The sequence below is a fragment of the Antennarius striatus genome, chromosome 7, assembly GCF_040054535.1.
Source record: "Antennarius striatus isolate MH-2024 chromosome 7, ASM4005453v1, whole genome shotgun sequence".
Taxonomy (NCBI): domain Eukaryota; kingdom Metazoa; phylum Chordata; class Actinopteri; order Lophiiformes; family Antennariidae; genus Antennarius; species Antennarius striatus.
Genome location: NC_090782.1, coordinates 26,170,014 through 26,189,443, shown reverse-complemented (window position 1 = coordinate 26,189,443; position 19,430 = coordinate 26,170,014). Strand labels below are relative to the sequence as shown.

Genomic DNA, 19,430 nt, shown 5'->3' with positions numbered 1-19,430 from the left:
GTGGCCCGTCACACCCGTCATCGTTAGCCTATCGTCTCACCGTCTCTTTAATGCCACTCTGTTTGCTGCTCAGATACCCACCCTCCTCCCTCCCTCTATACCATCATCATGACAGCCCAGCAGAGTCATCGGCCACCACCACCAGCCTGTTTTGGGTGAAACCCCAACGCTTCTGGTTCAGTTGGAGCGCGTTCAGTTCTTGTTCTGTCAGCTGACCAGCTAACTATTGGCCTTAATTATTCACCCAACTCCTGAACTAAACATCATCCGGTTGATAAATATATTTATTTTATGACACGGATTATCGTCTGTTTCTCTGGGATGTTGGTTCCACCCTAATGAAAGAACACAAATGTAGAATGGAGCAGATGAAAGCTGCTTTAGAAAAGTCTAATTAAAATATCACCATGTCTTTGAACGCAAACGTACCTTTCATCACGTCGGATTCATTAAAACGACGAACGGCTCGCTGCTGGACTCGACTCTTTCAACCTCCAATTATACAGCCCATCTCCCCCCCTGCCCTTCCCCCAATGCCTCAAATACATATGTAAAAAAATGAAGCGTATATTCTCCTTAAATGGTGCTACAGGCGGACTTTCTCTTTGAAAAGATTATTTTAGAAGCGGAAAGTGTCTTTACGGGATCCTCTGATGCTCTGATTTCAGTTCACGGCTTTTCCCTCTGATTGCCGTGGAAACGCGTCGCTGACCTGATAAAACCAGATTCATTTCAGTCCAGAGGTTTGAAACCTTTCAAGCTCTTCCTCCACAGTTCTCATCGGCTGTGTCAACTTTCAAAAGCCAACGGTCGAGGACTTTGCAAAGATTCAGTCATGTTTAATATCTGTCGCTCACTCCGTCTGGGATGTTTTCCGTTAATGCTGCCCGTTGTTGTCTGTTGATAAGAAATTAATGTTTTTCTGCCTCCGTTTCCTTCCTGATCTGTTTTTCTTGGGGCATAAAACACCATGAACAGACACTAAGTATCGTGAGGAAGTGTGAGCAGAAAGCAGAGACGATCCAGTAAAGCGTGAGGCTGATTCTCTGCTTTGCTGCGGGTGGCGTTAGAAATGAGGCACCAAACAACGGCTTCACAGTTCCCTCAAAACAGAAAGACAGAAGTTTATGTCTGCTTGAAGTCGTCACGACTCTGTCAGACAGACAACATGACAAAGACGTTTTCTTATCATTCAGTTTGAAAAAGATGAAGAAAAAATGCCCACAAATGTGAGCAGCACATGTTTTTACCGTCTGTAAAACCGACCACTTATTGGTTTGTCCAACAATTATGTGTCCACAGCATATTTCCAAAATTAGCTTTAATCGCTCCAATTTAGCAACTGGACCCGGGTTTGCATCTTTTAAAACAGGCGTGGAGAAACTAATAAGCACTCTGCTCCTCAGCTGCCCCCCCATCTCCGTTCACAACTCTGAGGCCCACCAGTCAAGAGTTTTCCGTTGTTGTTTAACCCCTGGACCTGCCCCCCCCCGCCCCATCAATCTGTTGAGGACGCTCAACCTTTAGGTCAAACATCAGATAAAACCTCTGATGGAGGTGATTTACGTGTTTTTGTGCCGTCTGAGGGAACGGGTCCATTCTGTCTTTACAAGCTAAACTATAGCAAAATAAAAAAAACGTTAGTTGGAGCTGCGTGGGTGGCTCCGTTTGACGGGTCAAGTCTCTTCTGGCCTCGATGAAAAAGCCTCACTATCGGCGCTAACCGTGTCATCAAACATGATCCTCCAGGGAAGGATCTTTCCCGTTGTTAGACCGTCTCCAGGAGTCGTGGGAGGATGCAGAAAATCTGAAGCAGCTCCATAAAGAGGAACGAGTCCATCAGGCTTTAAACGCCGTCCTGGAACGCCGGCCTTCAGCGTGTTGGAGGAGTGTAATCCTTCAGGGGCAGTTCACCAAAAACACCCTCCCTTGCCTCCAGAACACTCAGGGGGGGTTCTTAATCTTGCTAACAGCCTCGCTGAGTCGGCCCAGCTTGTGCTAATGCACGTGTAGATGAGGCACAGCTGGGGGGCGCTAGGGGTCAGCGCTAGAAGCAGCTAGCATGAGTGTGGTGTTACCCCACCTGCCCCTGGGCAGCAGCGGGGCAGGTCAAGCCTGACCCTGATGCTGATCACAGCCACTGATTCAGGTCGGGTTTACTGGGTTTACTGGGTTTACTGGTGTGACAGAAAACTAGCTGATAAGACAGAACTGCAGACGCTCCTCTATAACAGGATGTAAGAGACGGGGGGGGGGGGGTAAGAGACGAGTAGCACAAATCAAGAGGTACAGTGTTTGGGGTCGCTGCTGCCATTCTCTGTTTGTTGCCCCAGGATTGATGTCTCAGGAACGCTGCATTGAACCCAAACAGGGGTAACTAATTGTACATTTCAGATGCAAAGCCTGCCTCCAGGGTAGTTTGGCAGAATTGGATGTAAGAGGATTTATACGTGTCTGCTCCGCCAACAGAAGCTAACGTGAACGCCAAGCCGCGTGCTTCAGCCGAGTCAAAGCGAGGCAAAACAAAGCCATCAGACAGGAAGCATTATGTTCTGCTCTCAAAGGCCTTTCTGGGTTTGACAAGGACTCGGCGCCGCCGCCGCTAACGTCTGAAGGAAAGAACCAACCACGTTCTTCCAGCGTCATTATGACTCTGGTGGAGGACATGAAGGCGGTCAAACCGCCAACAAACACAACCAGTGGGTGTGTGAGTGCCACCATGCTGCCCCAACTGATTTGCGATCAATACAGGATCAATACAGGACCAAACACCAGCTCTCAATAGTCGCTCCTCCAGATGCGGCGCAGCATCAGCCGTCACTGGGATTCCTTCAGAAACCGAAGCCCAACTTTCTCTCCTGTTTGGACTTCAGTCGTCTGAGAGCTCCTCCACATAAACCAGCCTGTTGTTAAAGGTAATGTGGAGGAGACAGAGTCAAGCAGAACTGTAAAACACAGCATAAAACAGAACGGTGCCATTTCAAGACGGGCCTGAGCGGAGCAGCAGGGGGGCTCCTGGGATCGGGTTGACCAGCTCCGCTCAAATAGGACACGGCTGTTCAGAAAATAAAAAATTTTAAAGACTAGAAAACATCCATAAAAATCTAATTCTGTGCTCTTAAGTCAGTGTTGAATTCAACAGTCAGCCAGTCGTAACTACTTCTTGTTGACCGCCATCCAACGAAACCCGTTACTATTACAGCAGAAGTGAAAATAAAAAAACAAAAGAAGAAAAAAGGGTTTAAGAAGAAGAAAGTCTTAAACTGAGAACCTGCGTTTGGGTGGACATTGATTCAGACATTCTCTTTGAGGGCCAGAAACCTGATCGATTTGTGCCAACTTTTACTTTTCAGCACCAGCCTGTCGTGAAGGCAGAATCACGCTCGTCCGATGGTGTCTGATGAGACTGGAGGGCAAAAACGAAGCTAAAAATACCCTCGTGTGAAGCAGCGAGCTGCAGGTAAGGAGGTAGAAGGAGGGGGAACGATCCTCTGGTAGGAATTCCATTTGTTGAACCCCTTGAGGCAAACAAGCAACACGGACGCCATTGGACCAATGAGAACCTCACAGGTTCATGAACACACACACACACACACACTGAACACATGGTTCACACCTGACCTCCATCCAGATGAACAAACCCAACAGCTTCCACGTCTCATCAGGTCTCAACCTAAAGGGTGACGCCAGTGAAGAACGTGATGATGTCATCACCGCCAAACAGAGTCAAGTCCTCACCCGACGCCTCATTCTGAATCTCCTTGGGGATTAATAATCTATCTATTTGTCCTCCATGTGTGCGAACTGTAGTTTAATCTGGACTATTCGTGTTAGAGAACTTAAATTCTGGCGTCCTGATGTCTCCACACAAACGGGATCCTGAGTCTCTGATTTGTGAACGCCAACACTGGATTTACCGCAAAATCTGAGCAAAAGAAGATTGATTGAAATGGTGTCTCCTCCAGCGAGTCGACCGTCTCTAATGGGTGAATTAATGGACGTGTACGACACCGTCGCTGAGAAAAATGTTATTGTCTTGTGCTACACGCTAAATATCAGCTTTGTGAGATTTCAACACCTAATAAGTCATGAAAATCATTTTCTCTCTGCCGATCAGATCATCGACCGGAGCCCATCTATCCTGCGACGCCCGGCTCATGGTTTCGAAGCCTTTCCTCCGCCGTGGATCAGGTTTCTTCCCTCTTTGTCGATAACTCACAGCTCGTAATGAACGTCGTCAGGGATTCGGCAAACAGGCCTCTGTGTTATTACCTTCCTTCAAAGCGGCCGCGTCCCATTTATCCACGCTCGGGTTCTCCACCGCGGCTGAGCGTCAGACAGACAGCCCCCCATGTGTGAACACACCCAGCAGTACTCACAACTCAGGCTCTGCTGAATGCCCATCAACAATGGTGGGGGGGGCAGAAGGTGCTTACAAAGGCAGCAGCTGTGGTCGGTGGAGGAGGTGGCGGCCGGTGGAGCGGCCAGGCCGGGTGGTGATTTCTTACTCCGTTAGGACTGGTGACGGAGTTAGGACCCCATCTGACCTCTGCTTGACCCGCCGGCGCCACATCGGACACGCCCACTTTCACAGGAAACACTCACAGCGACACAAAGACGTCCTGAAGGAACGTCCTGAAGGAACGATCTGAAGGAACGTCCTGAAGGAACGTCCTGAAGGAACGTCCTGAAGGAACGATCTGAAGGAACGTCCTGAAGGAACGTCCTGAAGGAACGTCCTGAAGGAACGTCCTCCATGACGTCACAGCTGGTGTCGCTGCTGAATGGCTTCATGGGAAATGTGTTCTGTTTCTCCTGGGGGGCCTGTTGACAGCTGCAGGTGTTTCTGTTGGACCATGAGCAGAGGTTTCACATGTGGGGGGGGGGTCTGAACGGTTCAGCTCTGAGCCACCTGGGGTGTTACCACCTGGGGTGTTACCACCTGGGGTGTTACCACCTGGGTGTTACCACTTGATGTTACCACCTGGGGTGTTACCACCTGGGGTGTTACCACCTGGGGTGTTACCACCTGGGGTGTTACCACCTGGGGTGTTACCACCTGGGTGTTACCACCTGGGGTGTTACCACTGCTCTCCTTTAAGAGAAGCAGTAACGGCTCACGTTGCTTCGGGGACTGAATTTCTAAAAGGCCATCTTTCCTCCAGCGGAGAGGAAGAGGAGGAGGAGAGGAGGAGGAGGAGGAGAGGAGGAGGAGAGGAGGAGATGAGGAGGAGAGGAAAAGGAGGAGGAGAGTTTTCTGACCTTTGAGCCAAAACTTATCAGCTTGACCTTCTGACCCTGAGACCAGCTAGCCGCTAACACGTGCAGTATGCTAACAGGCTAACAGTTACTGACAATGAGTTCTGAGGACCGGATGATTACTTGTCACATGACTTCCTGCTCGTCTCATTGGAGGCTGATGATGTGGCAGCGATGATAACACAGATTTGGGACAGAACTAACAGGAGCGTTTAATCCGCCTGAGCTGGATTAAACGCTCGGGATTAGAACGTTTCCTGTTTAGACTCGTCCTTTGTGAGGAAACATTCATGTGAGCTCGCTGCCGTTATTCTGCCTCCGTTGACTGGAAGCACCACGCTCTGCCAGCTTCAATCATCTCTGACAGGCGTGCCCCCCCCCCCAACCTGGAACAGCATTCAGGAAAACGTCTTCTGTGGTTCTGACGCGCGTCCCACCCATCCGGAGTGAAACCAGGTCATGTGATGCAGTGGAGTCGTGGAGTGTGAGCGAGTGTGTTGTCATGAAGCGTCCATTGAGCCGCCCGACTCGCCCGTCAGGTGTGATGCATTGTGGGTCAGGGGGGTGAAGATGAGACGGTGCTCAGGTGTTCCTGCTGCCCGTCTGGTGGCTTGTTCGGTTTGAAGCCAAGAGTCCACTTCCTGTCATCCCATCCCATAATTCACATCCAGATGTTCCAGATTAGTTTCCTTTACTGAGCAGAGGTCGGGGGGGGGAGGCAACGGCTGGAACATCCCAGACACCCTCCTGCCCCGCCACAGGGTGTTACCGCCTGGGTTGTTACCGCCTGGGTTGTTACCGCCTGGGTTGTTACCGCCTGGGGTGTTACCGCCTGGGGTGTTACCGCCTGGGGTGTTACCGCCTGGGGTGTTACCGCCTGGGGTGTTACCGCCTGGGGTGTTACCGCCTGGGGTGTTACCGCCTGGGGTGTTACCGCCTGGGGTGTTAACGCCTGGGGTGTTAACGCCTGGGGTGTTAACGCCTGGGGTGTTAACGCCTGGGGTGTTAACGCCTGGGGTGTTAACGCCTGGGGTGTTAACGCCTGGGGTGTTAACGCCTGGGGTGTTAACGCCTGGGGTGTTAACGCCTGGGGTGTTAACGCCTGGGGTGTTAACGCCTGGGGTGTTAACGCCTGGGGTGTTAACGCCTGGGGTGTTACCGCCTGGGGTGTTACCGCCTGGGGTGTTACCGCCTGGGGTGTTACCGCCTGGGTGTTACCACCTGGGGTGTTACCACCTGGGGTGTTACCACCTGGGTGTTACCACCTGGGGTGTTACCACCTGGGTGTTACCACCTGGGGTGTTACCACCTGGGGTGTTACCACCTGGGGTGTTACCACCTGGGTGTTACCACCTGGGGTGTTACCACCTGGGGTGTTACCACCTGGGGTGTTACCACCTGGGGTGTTACCACCTGGGGTGTTACCACCTGGGTGTTACCACCTGGGTGTTACCACCTGGGGTGTTACCACCTGGGGTGTTACCACCTGGGTGTTACCACCTGGGTGTTACCACCTGGGGTGTTACCACCTGGGGTGTTACCACTACTCTCCTTTAAGAGAAGCAGTAACGGCTCACGTTGCTTCGGGGACTGGGTTTCTAAAAGGCGTGGGGATGAGACGAACCAGCCATCTTTCCTCCAGCGGACAGGAAGAGGAGAGGAAGAGGAGAGGAAGAGGAGAGGAAGAGGACAGGAAGAGGAAGAGGAGAGGAAGAGACCATCCGCAGGAAATGGGCTTCAGAATGAATGACCAAAGATAAAACTATTGTGTCTGAATGGACGGATGGAGACCCTCCTGCCGTATCAGTGAGCTGTTCTTCTCCGTCGGCCAATAAAGTGAAGTGACCATGACTGAAAGCATAGAAATTAGAAATTATTCAAATGTGAGAGCGCCACGACGTTGCTGTGAAATTCTGTCCCGTTTGTGTTTGAACTCATTGCTTTGCAGAGAAAAGACGGCACCAGTTTCATTCTCTCTCCTTTTATAGAAGCGTTTGAAACAAAACAAAGACAAACGGCCCGTCTTTGCTTTTCACAGCGATTATATTTAGAGAATAAAATCTCACCTCAGGAGATGAAAAGGAAGCCCAACGACTGCAGGAGGCAGCGCTGTGTGTGTGTGTGTGTGTGTGTGTGTGTGTGTGTGTGTGTGTGTGTGTGTGTCTGTGAGAAGGCGTGGCATCCCACAGATACAGAACTTAATGAGGGTTAAAATCTTGATCGGTTGGTGTTTGGTCAGACGCGTGGAAGTCACCTTTCTAATAGACGCCACGTGATATTAATGTGCAGAGGTGGCCCCCCCACCCTAATCCCCCCTCCCACACAGATCAGATGAGCTGCTCTCATCGCCATCAGAAACATCTCAGGAGTTCAGACGTGACTGAAGGCCGATGAGGTGTGTGTGTGGGGGGGTCATCGTCCTGTCACTGCAGGCAGGATGGGGGGGCTACGGCATCAGCCCCCAGTGGAAACCTGCCAGTGTGTGACCACACAAACCGCTGAGACAAAGAGCAGAAGATCCAGCTGCTACCAGACAACCCCCCCCCACGAACACACAACCCCCCCCCCCCCCACCTGCTCAAACTGAGTTAAATCCCCTTTTTCTTCCTTCTACAGGGAGGGAGGGGGGGTGATGCTGCATTCATGCGATTATGGGAAAGGTGTGTGTGTGTGTGTGTGTGTGTGTGTGTGTGTGTGTGTGTGTGTGTGTGTGTGTGTGTGTGTGTGTGTGTGTGTGTGTGTGTCTCCACCAGCCGGCTGAATGCTGACATTCTTTGCTCTAATCCGGAGCAGATGTTTGGGACCTGAACGCATCGCCTGTGAGTCCAAACAGGATTTCATCACGTCTGCAGAAAAACTCCAAACGTCGTTTAGCTGTGGAACCAAAGAGGAGGACCTGTGCAGTAAAGGGTTAATGATAATGATGTATTATTAATACATTATTAATAATATATTATTATTAATAATGTATCACAATTAAATTAAAAATGAAATTTAAAAAAATATTGTTAATAATCATGTATAATTATTATTATAATTATTATATAATTATAATTATTATTGTTGTTATATTATTTTTATTCATAATAATGTTCTTACTGTATGAATGTGTTGTAGAGGTCTGCAGTGAGACTCAACACACCAGTGGATGAAGCGATGACTTTCAACTGCTTTTAGTTCTTGACCCCCCTGAACAGTTGCCCCCCCTTAAGCCACTACAGAACGACGGTTTGTTTTGACATAAACTTTATTGTCAGTAATCGTTAAGTTCTTATCTGTGAATCAATAAACTTTGTCGTTGTTTTCTTCATCACGGTGAGTCTTCCTCACTTTGGGACTAAAATTACATTAAAATCATCAAAGGACTAAAAGCAGCTTCAGGTCTGAAACCTCTGATCAGTTCGCCTCCTATTGTGAATGAAATGATCAGCTGATCACTAACTGATCATCAGTAACTGCCCCTCCTCGAGGGGGCGGGGCGGTGGTGTGTGGGAGGCGCAGGGCCGACCGGCGGGGCGCGCCTCTCTATTTTCCTGCACCCTTCGAACGCAACACAGGCGGTCACGTGACGCTCCGCTGATATCTCCGTGACGCGGACCGGATCCGTTACAGCGGGACCGACGGGCTACCGGAGAGGAGAGCAGCAGCCGGTCGGAGGAGAAACACACCGGAGCGGGGGGGCGGGATCACTCTGGACTGGGGGAGCGGCGATCCGGGGGGGGCCAGGATATTTCTGTCCGTTACTCCGTTCATCACCGACCGGACCGCGGCTCGAGGGGGGGGGCACGCGTGGACGCTGTGGAGCTTTGTTTCCCCCTCTGCCAACACATCTGGACGGGGGGGTTCGGACCGGAGGAGGCGGGGGGCCCGCGGACTGGAGGGGGTCTGGAGAACCGGGGATGAGGACGTGAAGGGACGCAGCGTCCACGGAGTCAGTGATTAGAGGGGTGGGGGCGGGGGTTGTTTCCGATCCAGGAGGAGACGCTGATGGCGGGGGGGGGCACCGGGGGTGACGCGCTCCGCCGACCGACCGCAGCCCCGCCAGGCGCCGCAGCAGCATGAGGAAGAGGAGGTAAGCAGCCCCCCCATCACACCCACCCACCCATCCCCCGACACCCCACCCCCGGGCCGTCCATCCCTGTTAACTGAACGCGGGGGGGGCGGGGGGTGATGAAACTTTAATGGGTCCAATCAAAACAGCTCGTAATTTATTACCCCAGCTCCGAAGAGACACCCCCGGAAGGGGTCGAAGCGGGGGGGCACAAACGGGTTTTTATTTTATTAAAGGTATAAAGAAATAGAGCCGCGATTAGATTGGGGGGGGGGGGGGGTTAAAGCAGCACGACGGGAGGAAGTGAGTCTCACTGGGGGGTAAAAACAGTCACTACATTTAGTACAGCAGCCCCCCCCCCAGGTGGGTTTGTTTGTTTGTTTGTTTGTTTATTTGTTGTTGTTTTGTATTTTAAAAACATCCTGATGTTTCTTTTCAGCCACTTTTTAAAGGACGAACGAACCTGAAGGATTCTCTAGATGTGAAGATGAAATGTTTTTGTGGGGGGGGGGTCACAGGAGCAACGGTAGCTTCATTTTTATTCTTTTGTTCTAAAAATAAATAATGAAAACCTTCAAACCCCAGAGGACATAATCAGGTGTTATAACCACCTCTATAACGTCACTGACATGGGTAATCAGATGGTGTTATAACCAACCTCTATAACGTCTCTGACATGGGTAATCAGATGGTGTTATAACCAACCTCTATAACGTCTCTGACATGGGTAATCAGATGGTGTTATAACCAACCTCTATAACGTCACTGACATAGGTAATCAGATGGTGTTATAACCAACCTCTATAACGTCACTGACATAGGTAATCAGATGGTGTTATAACCAACCTCTATAACGTCACTGACATAGGTAATCAGATGGTGTTATAACCAACCTCTATAACGTCTCTGACATGGGTAATCAGATGGTGTTATAACCAACCTCTATAACGTCACTGACATAGGTAATCAGATGGTGTTATAACCAACCTCTATAACGTCTCTGACATAGGAACGTTTGGATCAATAGTCTGACACACCAAAATACCATCAGAATAAAACGTGATGGTCGTCAAAGCCTCTGATTGGGGGTCTCAGCTGCATTTCAGAGCAGAAACAACAACTGTTCCAACCAGAGACGTGGTTCTGATGGGGGGGCTCCAGGGGCCTGGCCCAGATGTAGCAGCCTCTGGTGGGGGGTGAACCCAACAGCTGGCCTTCAGCAGTGGGTCATCTGCCCCCCCAGCAGGACTCACCAGAGGGTCACCAAAATAAAAGCATCCGGATCATCAGCTGATTTTAGGAACCAGATTATCATCAATTAATCAATCAATCAATTACCCCAAAGATCCACAAACGTCAATTTAAAGGGACAGTAAAGTTAATTTTAAGTGACATATATGTTATTCATCATTATGAAAAATAAAATAAAAAATACATTATGTGTGTAGCATCATCGCTTTGGTCAGAAAAGCTTAAAGTCTTTGCTGCAGCAGCTTCAGCATGCAGTGGTCACGTGGGGTCATAGGTCACTGGGACCAACATAGTTTAGCAGCCATAAGAAACAATGCAGCTCTAGACACGAATAACTCCATAAATACCATGGTTACCTGTGAGGTGAACGGTTGTGTCAACAGAACATCAAGAAGACACAAAGACCAGGACCTGTGGTTCTTTAGAATACCGTCTGAGAAGATAGGAAGGAGATGGAGAGCAGGAGAAACCGGGTCAACGTGACCCAGGATCTGAGGATCCATCATGAACACTTTACCTCGGAGGATTTCAGAGAGATTTGAAGGTAAGATGGTTTTCAGACAGCCCATAGTATTTATTCTGAATTCCCAAGATTTAGTGGATAATTAATTCATGTCTGGAACTACTGGAGGTGTTGTATGAATGTTTTAATGACCAGATTATCACACGATTATGGCACTCGTGAAAAGTAATCAATATCAAAAGTGATTGACAGGTGATTTTACTGAAGATCTGTGACACTAAATAAAACACAAGCATCATGTCAGGTCCTGGTCCTGATACTTCAGTAAATACTAGACTTATTAATATAAACTAGAGTTGTTATTAACTCCACACAGTCCACCAGTAACGAATGGCAGCTAGCTGAATGCTAAAATAATATGGAAAATCCCATTGACAAGCTATTGCGTTAGCATTGGTAGGGATTAACTTCTCCATCCACACAGTAAACCCAAACGGGACATTATGACGAGCGGATAGCTCAGATATTGATTCAGATGAAGACACCTGGGATCAGTCGCTAGGTGTCCAAACTCGCATCCTCCGTGTACATCAGGTGGTAATTATATGAAATAATTACCCCCCCCAGGTGGGTTCACTGGGAACTAGTCTTCAGTTTGCAATGACCACGACATTATTGTTTGTGATATTCGGATAAATTATTACAAAAATGCCGTCTCGTTACCTTTCACTAGCTGTATCTGTATTGATATGGATTCATCCCGATGTCTACCATTGTGTCATTTCTGCTGTCATGGCGCGCTCCACAACTTAGGAAAAATTTCATTTTAATAAGTCCCCGTTGCAAATAAAAAATAAAAATGCCATCAAGCCTTTTTTTAAAATTATGTACTTCAAATACAGACCGAGTTCATTTTAACTTTACTGTCCCTTTAGGGTCAGGGCTAGAGCATCAGAGTCCCCTCATCTGGTAAATTATTTATTATAATAAAACAACAGAATTTAAAAAAGTGGAGAACAGATGAAGAATAAAAATGAACACAGATGCGTTTACCGTCCCAGCTTAGAGGGTTAGCGCTGGAGGGTTAGCGCTAGAGGGTTAGCGCTAGAGGGTTAGCGGATGGAGCTAATGTTGGGCCAGCGCCCAGCAGCTCAATGTAGTCCACTAGAACAAGAGGAAACGTCCACGTTTTGTCTTAACGTCCCATGAAGCCCTCAGTGGTTGTTCGTTGTCAGACTACGTTAGCTTAGCCAGTCATCTCTCATTGTCCAGGACGACTGGGGGGACACAGCTTTAATTACCCCCATCCGTTTTTCTCCACAAATCCTCCGTGATTTTAACCCACCGGTGTCAGTTCGATCAGCTGATCTGGTGTGAACACAGAGACACGAGTCCCATTCGGACGACTGAGAAAGCAGCTCCATGACTACCAGAGTTTAGTCACATCCTGAAAAACAAGTCTACGATGAGAGAAATACGTAGTGAGGAAGTTACTGAAGCTTTATTGCCAAGTGAGCGTGCACGTGGCAGACGCGTGTGCACGTGGCAGACGCGTGTGCACGTGGCAGACGCATGTGCACGTGGCAGACGCGTGTGCACGTGGCAGACGCGTGTGCACGTGGCAGACGCGTGTGCACGTGGCAGACGCGTGTGCACGTGGCAGACGTGTGCCACATGGGGCGTGTGTCAGGCGTTGACAGAGGAGCTCATTAACATAATGACCAGCCCAGACAAACAGCGTTTTGACAGGACGCTCCATTCATCGGTGTTCAGACTGAGGACCTCAGGTCGGTTTGGAGGAACGTCTCAGACAGGAGTTGGACGTCTGGCAGCTGATCGATTCAGTGATTAAACACAGTAGGACACGGGGTCTAGGACACGGGGCCTAGGACACGGGGTCGAGGACACGGGGCCTAGGACACGGGGTCTTCACCCATCAGAACATCAGCATAACCCTCCAGATTAGCCCAGAGGACAGTCGTCACATGATGACAAACCTCCCCAGTGCCACGTGTTTGATCCGCTACATGCTAGTAGCTCCTGTAGGTCATTAGTAGTTACTGTCAGTATAAATGCTGAATGGGGCTTCGTTTATCGTGTGTGTTGGCAGACACACACACACACACACACTGGAGGCGGTGCCCTGACTCCGCCCCTCCGTAACCCCTGACCTGCCAGATACTTATTTCAAGCTCCCAGGATCCGGTTGCACACAGTCCTGGAACATGACCAGTTCTGCTGCCTGGGGGTGTTTGTTTCTGGGGGTGTTTCCAGAGGGACGGAGTCAAGACCAGTGCTTTATTGTCTTAGTTTGTTGGCATCTCCTGGATCCAGATTATAAAAATGAAAAAATGTGTTACCATCATAGGACGGACGCTGCTGACAATGAGTCCGAAAATTTAAAAAGACGGAGTCACACCCAGATTGAACTCAGGAGGCGGAGCTTGAATGATTTCAGGCGTACTGATCGTGTGGTGGAGGTTGGAGCTCTCTTGGTTCTGCCTGGTGCTGGGGGGGCGTTGTTGAGGACCTGGAACTGGTCTCTCTGTGGCACCACACCACCATCACCCAAGGGGGGCCTGGTGACCCATCCAGGATGGATGGATGGATGGATGAATGGCTGGATAGATGGATGGATGACTGGATAGATGGATGGATGACTGGATGGATGGCTGGATAGATGGATGGATGACTGGATGGATGGCTGGATAGATGGATGGATGACTGGATGGATGGCTGGATAGATGGATGGATAACTGGATGGATGGAAGGATGGCTGGACAGATGGATGACTGGATAGATGGATGGCTGGATAGATGGATGACTGATGACTGGATGGATGACTGGATGGATGAGTTGGTGCTGGTGAACTCAGCTGACGTGAATCCTGATTGGTGGAGGCGCTGTGGGCGTGTCAGGAGGCCAGTCTCCCATTCATGGTGTTTTATTCATAATTGCTGTTTCACCACTTGAAAATCAGAGCGTCGTTCAGCTTGAATCCGACGGAGGGAAGGAGTCAGGAGGAGGAAGTGAAGGAGTCAGGAGGAGGAAGTGAAGGAGTCAGGAGGAGGAAGTGAAGGAGTCAGGAGGAGGAAGTGAAGGAGTCAGGAGGAGGAAGTGAAGGAGTCTGGAGGAGGAAGTGAAGGAGTCAGGAGGAGGAGGTGAAGCCTCCCTTCAGCCGGTTTTCTTGGCGGTCTTTAGAAATCGCACTGAGATGGTCAACAAGTCACAAAGTGAGGTTGTTGCCCCCGCCGTACTTTGACGTGTGAAGTGAACGGTGGTTCAGTCTGAAGGTTTGCTTGTGATCAGTTTCATCACAGCCAGACTCACTAAAGCACGAGTGAACCTCCAGCTCCAGTGAAAACACTGGACTGGGTCGCCGACACCGGCGGTCCGTCTACAGGAGGGTTCCTGTCAGAACCGTTTGACTGGATGAAGGTGGTCCTCATCCTCATCAGCGACGCCTGGTTCACACCTTCGACAGGTGAGGGTGTTTGTGGGAAAGGAGTCCTGTTCACACCTGTGTTAGTACCCCTCGGTGTGTCACGAGCCGTTGGATTAGTGACCGCTGCTGAACCACTGGGGCTTTAATTAGCGCTGCTGGAACTAATTGGCTCGCATAAAAGTGACACTGATGAGAGACGAGATGAATTAACGGGGGGGGCAGATGAAACGGAAACGCTTCCGTGTTTGTGAGTCTCATCTCATCTGGTCGTGTGTGTGTGTCCGTGTGCACACGTGTTGATGTGTGTGTGTGTGTGTGTGTGTGTGTGTGCACACGTGTTGATGTGTGTGTGCCCTTCTGTGTGTGCACACTCCATCAGACTGTGGTAACTAGATGTTCATTTAGCTGACAGCAGAGATCTCCTTGGCGCCGGGCGGCGCCGGTGTGAAGTGTGTTAACCTTTAAAACAAAGCCGGCCCGGCCCCTCGTTCACCCCCTCGTTCACCCCCTCGTTCGCCCCCTCGTTCTCCTTCTCCTCCTGTAATTGCGGCGCTGCGTAAGAACGCTCGCCTGAAAAGGTTATGGTGTTCCTCGCCAGTTGTCCTGATGAATGAACAAACACAGCAGGAAATTAAAATTCCAAGTTGAGAAAATCTGCCGCACACAAACCCACACGTAGCTTTCATGGTGAATGACGCACGGTTCTTCACCGCGTCAAGATTACTACAAGCAAGCAGGCAAAGGAAGAACAGGTAGAACAGGAACAACAGGTAGAACAGGTAGAGCAGGTAGAACAGGTAGAGCAGGTAGAACAGCTCGTCCCTGGAATGATCAGGTGGTTCCAGACGTTCACTAATATTCACTAATATTCACTAGAGTCAGGAACATCCTGCACGTCTGACAGCGACGCTAACGGCGGTGATGCCTCCTGTGCATGCGTGAGCCACGCCTGTCTACCGCCGTGTTCATGTGCAGTGGGGGGGTGTCATTGTGGGTCTGCGTTGCTTTAATGAGCCCATAAACACACAAACAGGTTATTTGTGTGCAGCCAACGTCACGCTCGTGCCGTTGCCCCCCCCTTGGTGTTCACCCCCCAGTGGGCAGCAGATGCAGACGCTCACGCTGCCTTTTGCACGTCTGCATGTGTGCGTTTAAGGCGCGGCTCCTCCTTTGTCCTGTTTTTATGCTTGAAAGATGGAGCGTCCTGGGTGGCCCCCCCAGGACCATCAATATGCTGAAGGTGGGGGCTGAAGGGTCAGGAAGGGCGACACCGCCAGAGGCGGCCGGGGCTTCAGCAGCGGTGCCTGCTGGACCCTGAAAACTCATTTTGAGAGACGCCCCCCCTCCTAGCTGTCCACGCACCGTGGGGGGGCTGATGGCGCCCGCCGGCTCCACGGTGAGCAAACCTGCAATTCAAGCTTCCGCCCCAGGCGTTAATCTGAATAATGATATTTAAGAGCCCCCCCCATTCCCCCCAAACAGAAGCTTCTCCACGCTGGAGACCAGATCCAGGACCCGTTCTGGTTCTCATGTAGAGGTCCAGTGAGCTCGTTATGTTTCATCCCACTGCCCCCCCCAGAGGTGATCTGTGTGTGACCCATCTTCATCCTGTGAATCCACCATTTTAATTCTCCAGAATTGCCCCCCAGACCCGCCCCCCTCCCGCCCGGTCACCCATGCTGTCATGTTGCTCCAGCCCCCCCCACCCGACTCATCCTGTTAGCCAATCACTGCTCTGCTGTCTCCCCAGCCTCGCTCCTGGACCGGCACCATGCAGTGGAGACGCCGGCACTGTTGCCCCGTCAAGACGGCCTGGGGCATCAAGCGGCTGCGGGCCCCCGTGGCGGGGCTCCTGTCGCTGACGCTGCTCGTCACCCTCTTCCTGTTCTTCAGCCTCCAGGATTGGCTCCCGGGACACAGCCGGGGGCGGGGGAACCCGCTGGCCTACGCCGTGGGGGGGGTCCGCGGCCCCAGGGGGGACGCCAACCAGAGCAGCTCCCTCAGGAGCCTGTGGAGGGACAGTGGGTACGCGCCCCCCAAGCCGCCGCTCAACCTGAGCTCCCAGCAGGTGGACGGGGGCGTGGGGGAGGCAGGGGGCGGAGCCAGAGGGGGGGTCATGGGACTCGGGGACACTATGAGCACCAACAACAGTTTGCAGAAGGAGATGGGCGTGGGGGGGCGCCTGAGCGCCCAGCCCTACCCCTACATCCTGAACGAGCCCCTCAAATGCCGGGACGCCCCGCCCTTCCTCGTCCTCCTCGTCGTGGCCGAGCCCGGACAGACGGACGCGCGCAACGCCATTCGCCAGACGTGGGGGAACGAGAGCGTGGCGGGGGGGCTGGGGTTCGTCCGCCTCTTCCTGCTCGGGACGGGGAGGAGCTCGGACACCTCCCTCCAGGGCAGCATCGAGGAGGAGAGCCGCCTGCACCACGACATCATCCAGCAGGCCTACCAGGACTCCTACTACAACCTGACCATCAAGACCCTGATGGGGCTGAACTGGGTGGCCACCCACTGCCCCCACGCCGCCTACGTGATGAAGACGGACAGCGACATGTTTGTGAACACCGAGTATCTCCTTCAGAAGCTGCTGAAGCCCGAGCTGCCCCCCAGGCAGGGGTACTTCACCGGCTACCTGATGAGGGGCTACGCCCCCAACCGGAACAAGGACAGCAAGTGGTACATGTCTCCGGAGCTCTACCCCAGCGAGCGCTACCCCACCTTCTGCTCGGGCACGGGGTACGTGTTCTCGGGGGACATGGCGGGCCGGATCTACCGGGCGTCGCTCGGCATCCGCCGGCTGCACCTGGAGGACGTCTACGTGGGCATCTGCCTGGCCAAGCTGCGCATCGACCCGGCGCCGCCCCCCAACGAGTTCCTGTTCAACCACTGGCGGGTGTCCTACTCCAGCTGTAAGTACAGTCACCTGATCACGTCCCACCAGTTCCAGCCCAACGAACTCATCAAGTACTGGAACCACCTGCAGAGCAACAAGCACAACGCCTGCGCCAACGCCGCCAAGGACAAGAGCAGCCGCTACCGACACCGCCGGTTCCACGGCGACAGGTACCCCTGACCAATCCTGTGACGATTGACCAATCACAGGATTGGTCAGGTGCCCCTGACCAATCCTGTGACGACCTCGCTAACGGAGGGCGTGGCTCAGTGCTGTCTATGGAAAAGCACAGTGTTTTTGGTATCGTGTACAGCTGATGATTCAGAATATTTTTTTAATTTGAGGGATTAAAGTTGTCGGTATTGTGAAGCTGCTGGACTGCTGGTGACGTGAGGAGCATGGGGGTCCTGCTGCGTTCAGGTGCCAACAGAAAAACGGTCCTTCCAGCTTCTCTGGTGGTCCAGCGTGTCGCACGTCACCGCTCACAAAACAACCAGTACACAAAGGGAAATGCACATGTGTCGTCCAGTTACACTACCTATATGAATGGATTACCTTTGATCAGTCATGCTGTCCTGTTTCTAAGTGTTACTTTACAGATCACAGAAAACAACTTTAAAAAAATGATATATTCTAGTTTATTTTGGGGGAAAAAATCAAGTGAACCTACTCAGAATCACGTCACAGATGATTGAGATTGTATTTTTTAAAGCTTTACATTGAGTACGACTCAGCACCTGAGCAAATGTGCAATGAATCATTTAACTATTAAATGTATTGAATTCAGTTTGTTTTCAGCTGGGTTTTTTTAAATCTAGGAATTCATCTTGAGTCCATCATAGATCAAATTTCATAGGAATTTGACTCAATTTAATGAGTTCAATGCCCTTTATTCACCCTTTATTCACCCTGTATTCACCCTTTATTCACCCTTGTGGAAGCTAAAGTGTGTCCTCCACCATGCCAGCCGTGATGCATCACTATCTCATTCCCTTTACGTTGAACACTAACGTGTTCTTAAACCTTCAGCAGAACCAGTGGTCTTCTGTTGTGTTGCTACGGTGACCATCTGTGAGAATAGATGCTAAACGTTAGCACTAGCACCCAGCGCTGACAGGAGGTGGATCCATTGACGATAACCTGATCGGTTTGATCGAACGCCTCCTCAGACGTGTGATTCTGCAGCTTCTATTCAAACGCCTTCTGGAGCTCCGTTCTGCAGGAAGCAGACAAACAGACGAACCCAAGGCTGAGCGATGAATGAATTAAACATTGAACTCTTCAGTCCCCGTGGAATAAAGAAAAACCTCATGCAGCAAAAACACCTACATTTAGATTTTAATTAAAATTGAATGCATATGATTTTGAAAGGCTGCCAGTGTTTATCCAGCTGGAACTGAACGTGTGTGTGTGTCTGTGTGTGTGTCTGTGTGTGTGTCTGTGTGTGAGTGTGTGTGTGTGTCGGGTAGAAGGAAGCGATAAATAAATACACACAAATCTCCAGAGACCACGTGAAACCAGGTTGTGATCTAAACTGGGCATCACAGAGGTAACGTCCACGGAGCGCTGGAGGCTGCTCACATCTGCCCGGCTGCTTTAATCACCAGTGATTGTGTTTAAGGCGCCGTAACGCAGGTGAAGTTCACACAATCATATATTTAAGCTGTTAATCACCACGCAGACGCGTCTTAAAGGAGGAGAGGCTGAGAGGTAAAAGATATCCAGATGCTCATCTCAGATAAACTGCAGAATGAGAATGAGCTGGGGGGGGGGGGGGGGGGCAGCTCTGGTGGAGACGTCACCGAGTCGAGGAGAGGTTCAACCGCTTTAAAGTCTCCAAAAAGAGTCTCCACTAAAAACGGTCCCGTTAACGCTGAGCAGCCGTTGGTCCGTGGCGTCTCAGGGCTCCTGGTTAAATGTTGAACTGAATCTGAGACGATCCCTGATCTGATCCAACGGGACGGCGTGGACACAATGAGAACCAAAAGCACCCGGATGGCCCCCCCACATGCAGGCGCTAGGGGTAAATAACAAACACACGTCCGTGTGTCTGTCATGACGCACA

At 51.0% G+C, this 19,430-nt stretch overlaps 1 protein-coding gene across 3 annotated transcripts; it reads left to right on the top strand.

Moving 5' to 3' along the window:
• Positions 1-9,211: 9,211 nt before the first annotated feature.
• On the top strand, positions 9,212-18,151 carry b3galt2 (UDP-Gal:betaGlcNAc beta 1,3-galactosyltransferase, polypeptide 2). Of its 3 annotated transcripts, XM_068320198.1 has the most exons (3): positions 9,212-9,331; positions 10,945-11,105; positions 16,220-18,151. In XM_068320198.1, exon 3 carries the CDS (start codon positions 16,241-16,243, stop codon positions 17,543-17,545), a length of 1,305 nt encoding a protein of 434 aa, XP_068176299.1. In that variant the 5' UTR covers positions 9,212-9,331; positions 10,945-11,105; positions 16,220-16,240; the 3' UTR covers positions 17,546-18,151. The 3 variants fall into 3 exon arrangements, with proteins under 3 accessions (XP_068176299.1, XP_068176298.1, XP_068176300.1); XM_068320197.1 differs by lacking the exon at positions 10,945-11,105 and having other exon boundaries at positions 9,234-9,331; XM_068320199.1 differs by lacking the exon at positions 9,212-9,331 and having other exon boundaries at positions 9,618-11,105.
• The last annotated feature ends 1,279 nt before the right edge of the window (positions 18,152-19,430 follow it).

Excerpts from the sequence above, each read along its gene's own strand:
- b3galt2 (XM_068320198.1), top strand. The coding sequence starts at position 16,241 with ATGCAGTGGAGACGCCGGCACTGTTGCCCCGTCAAGACGGCCTGGGGC.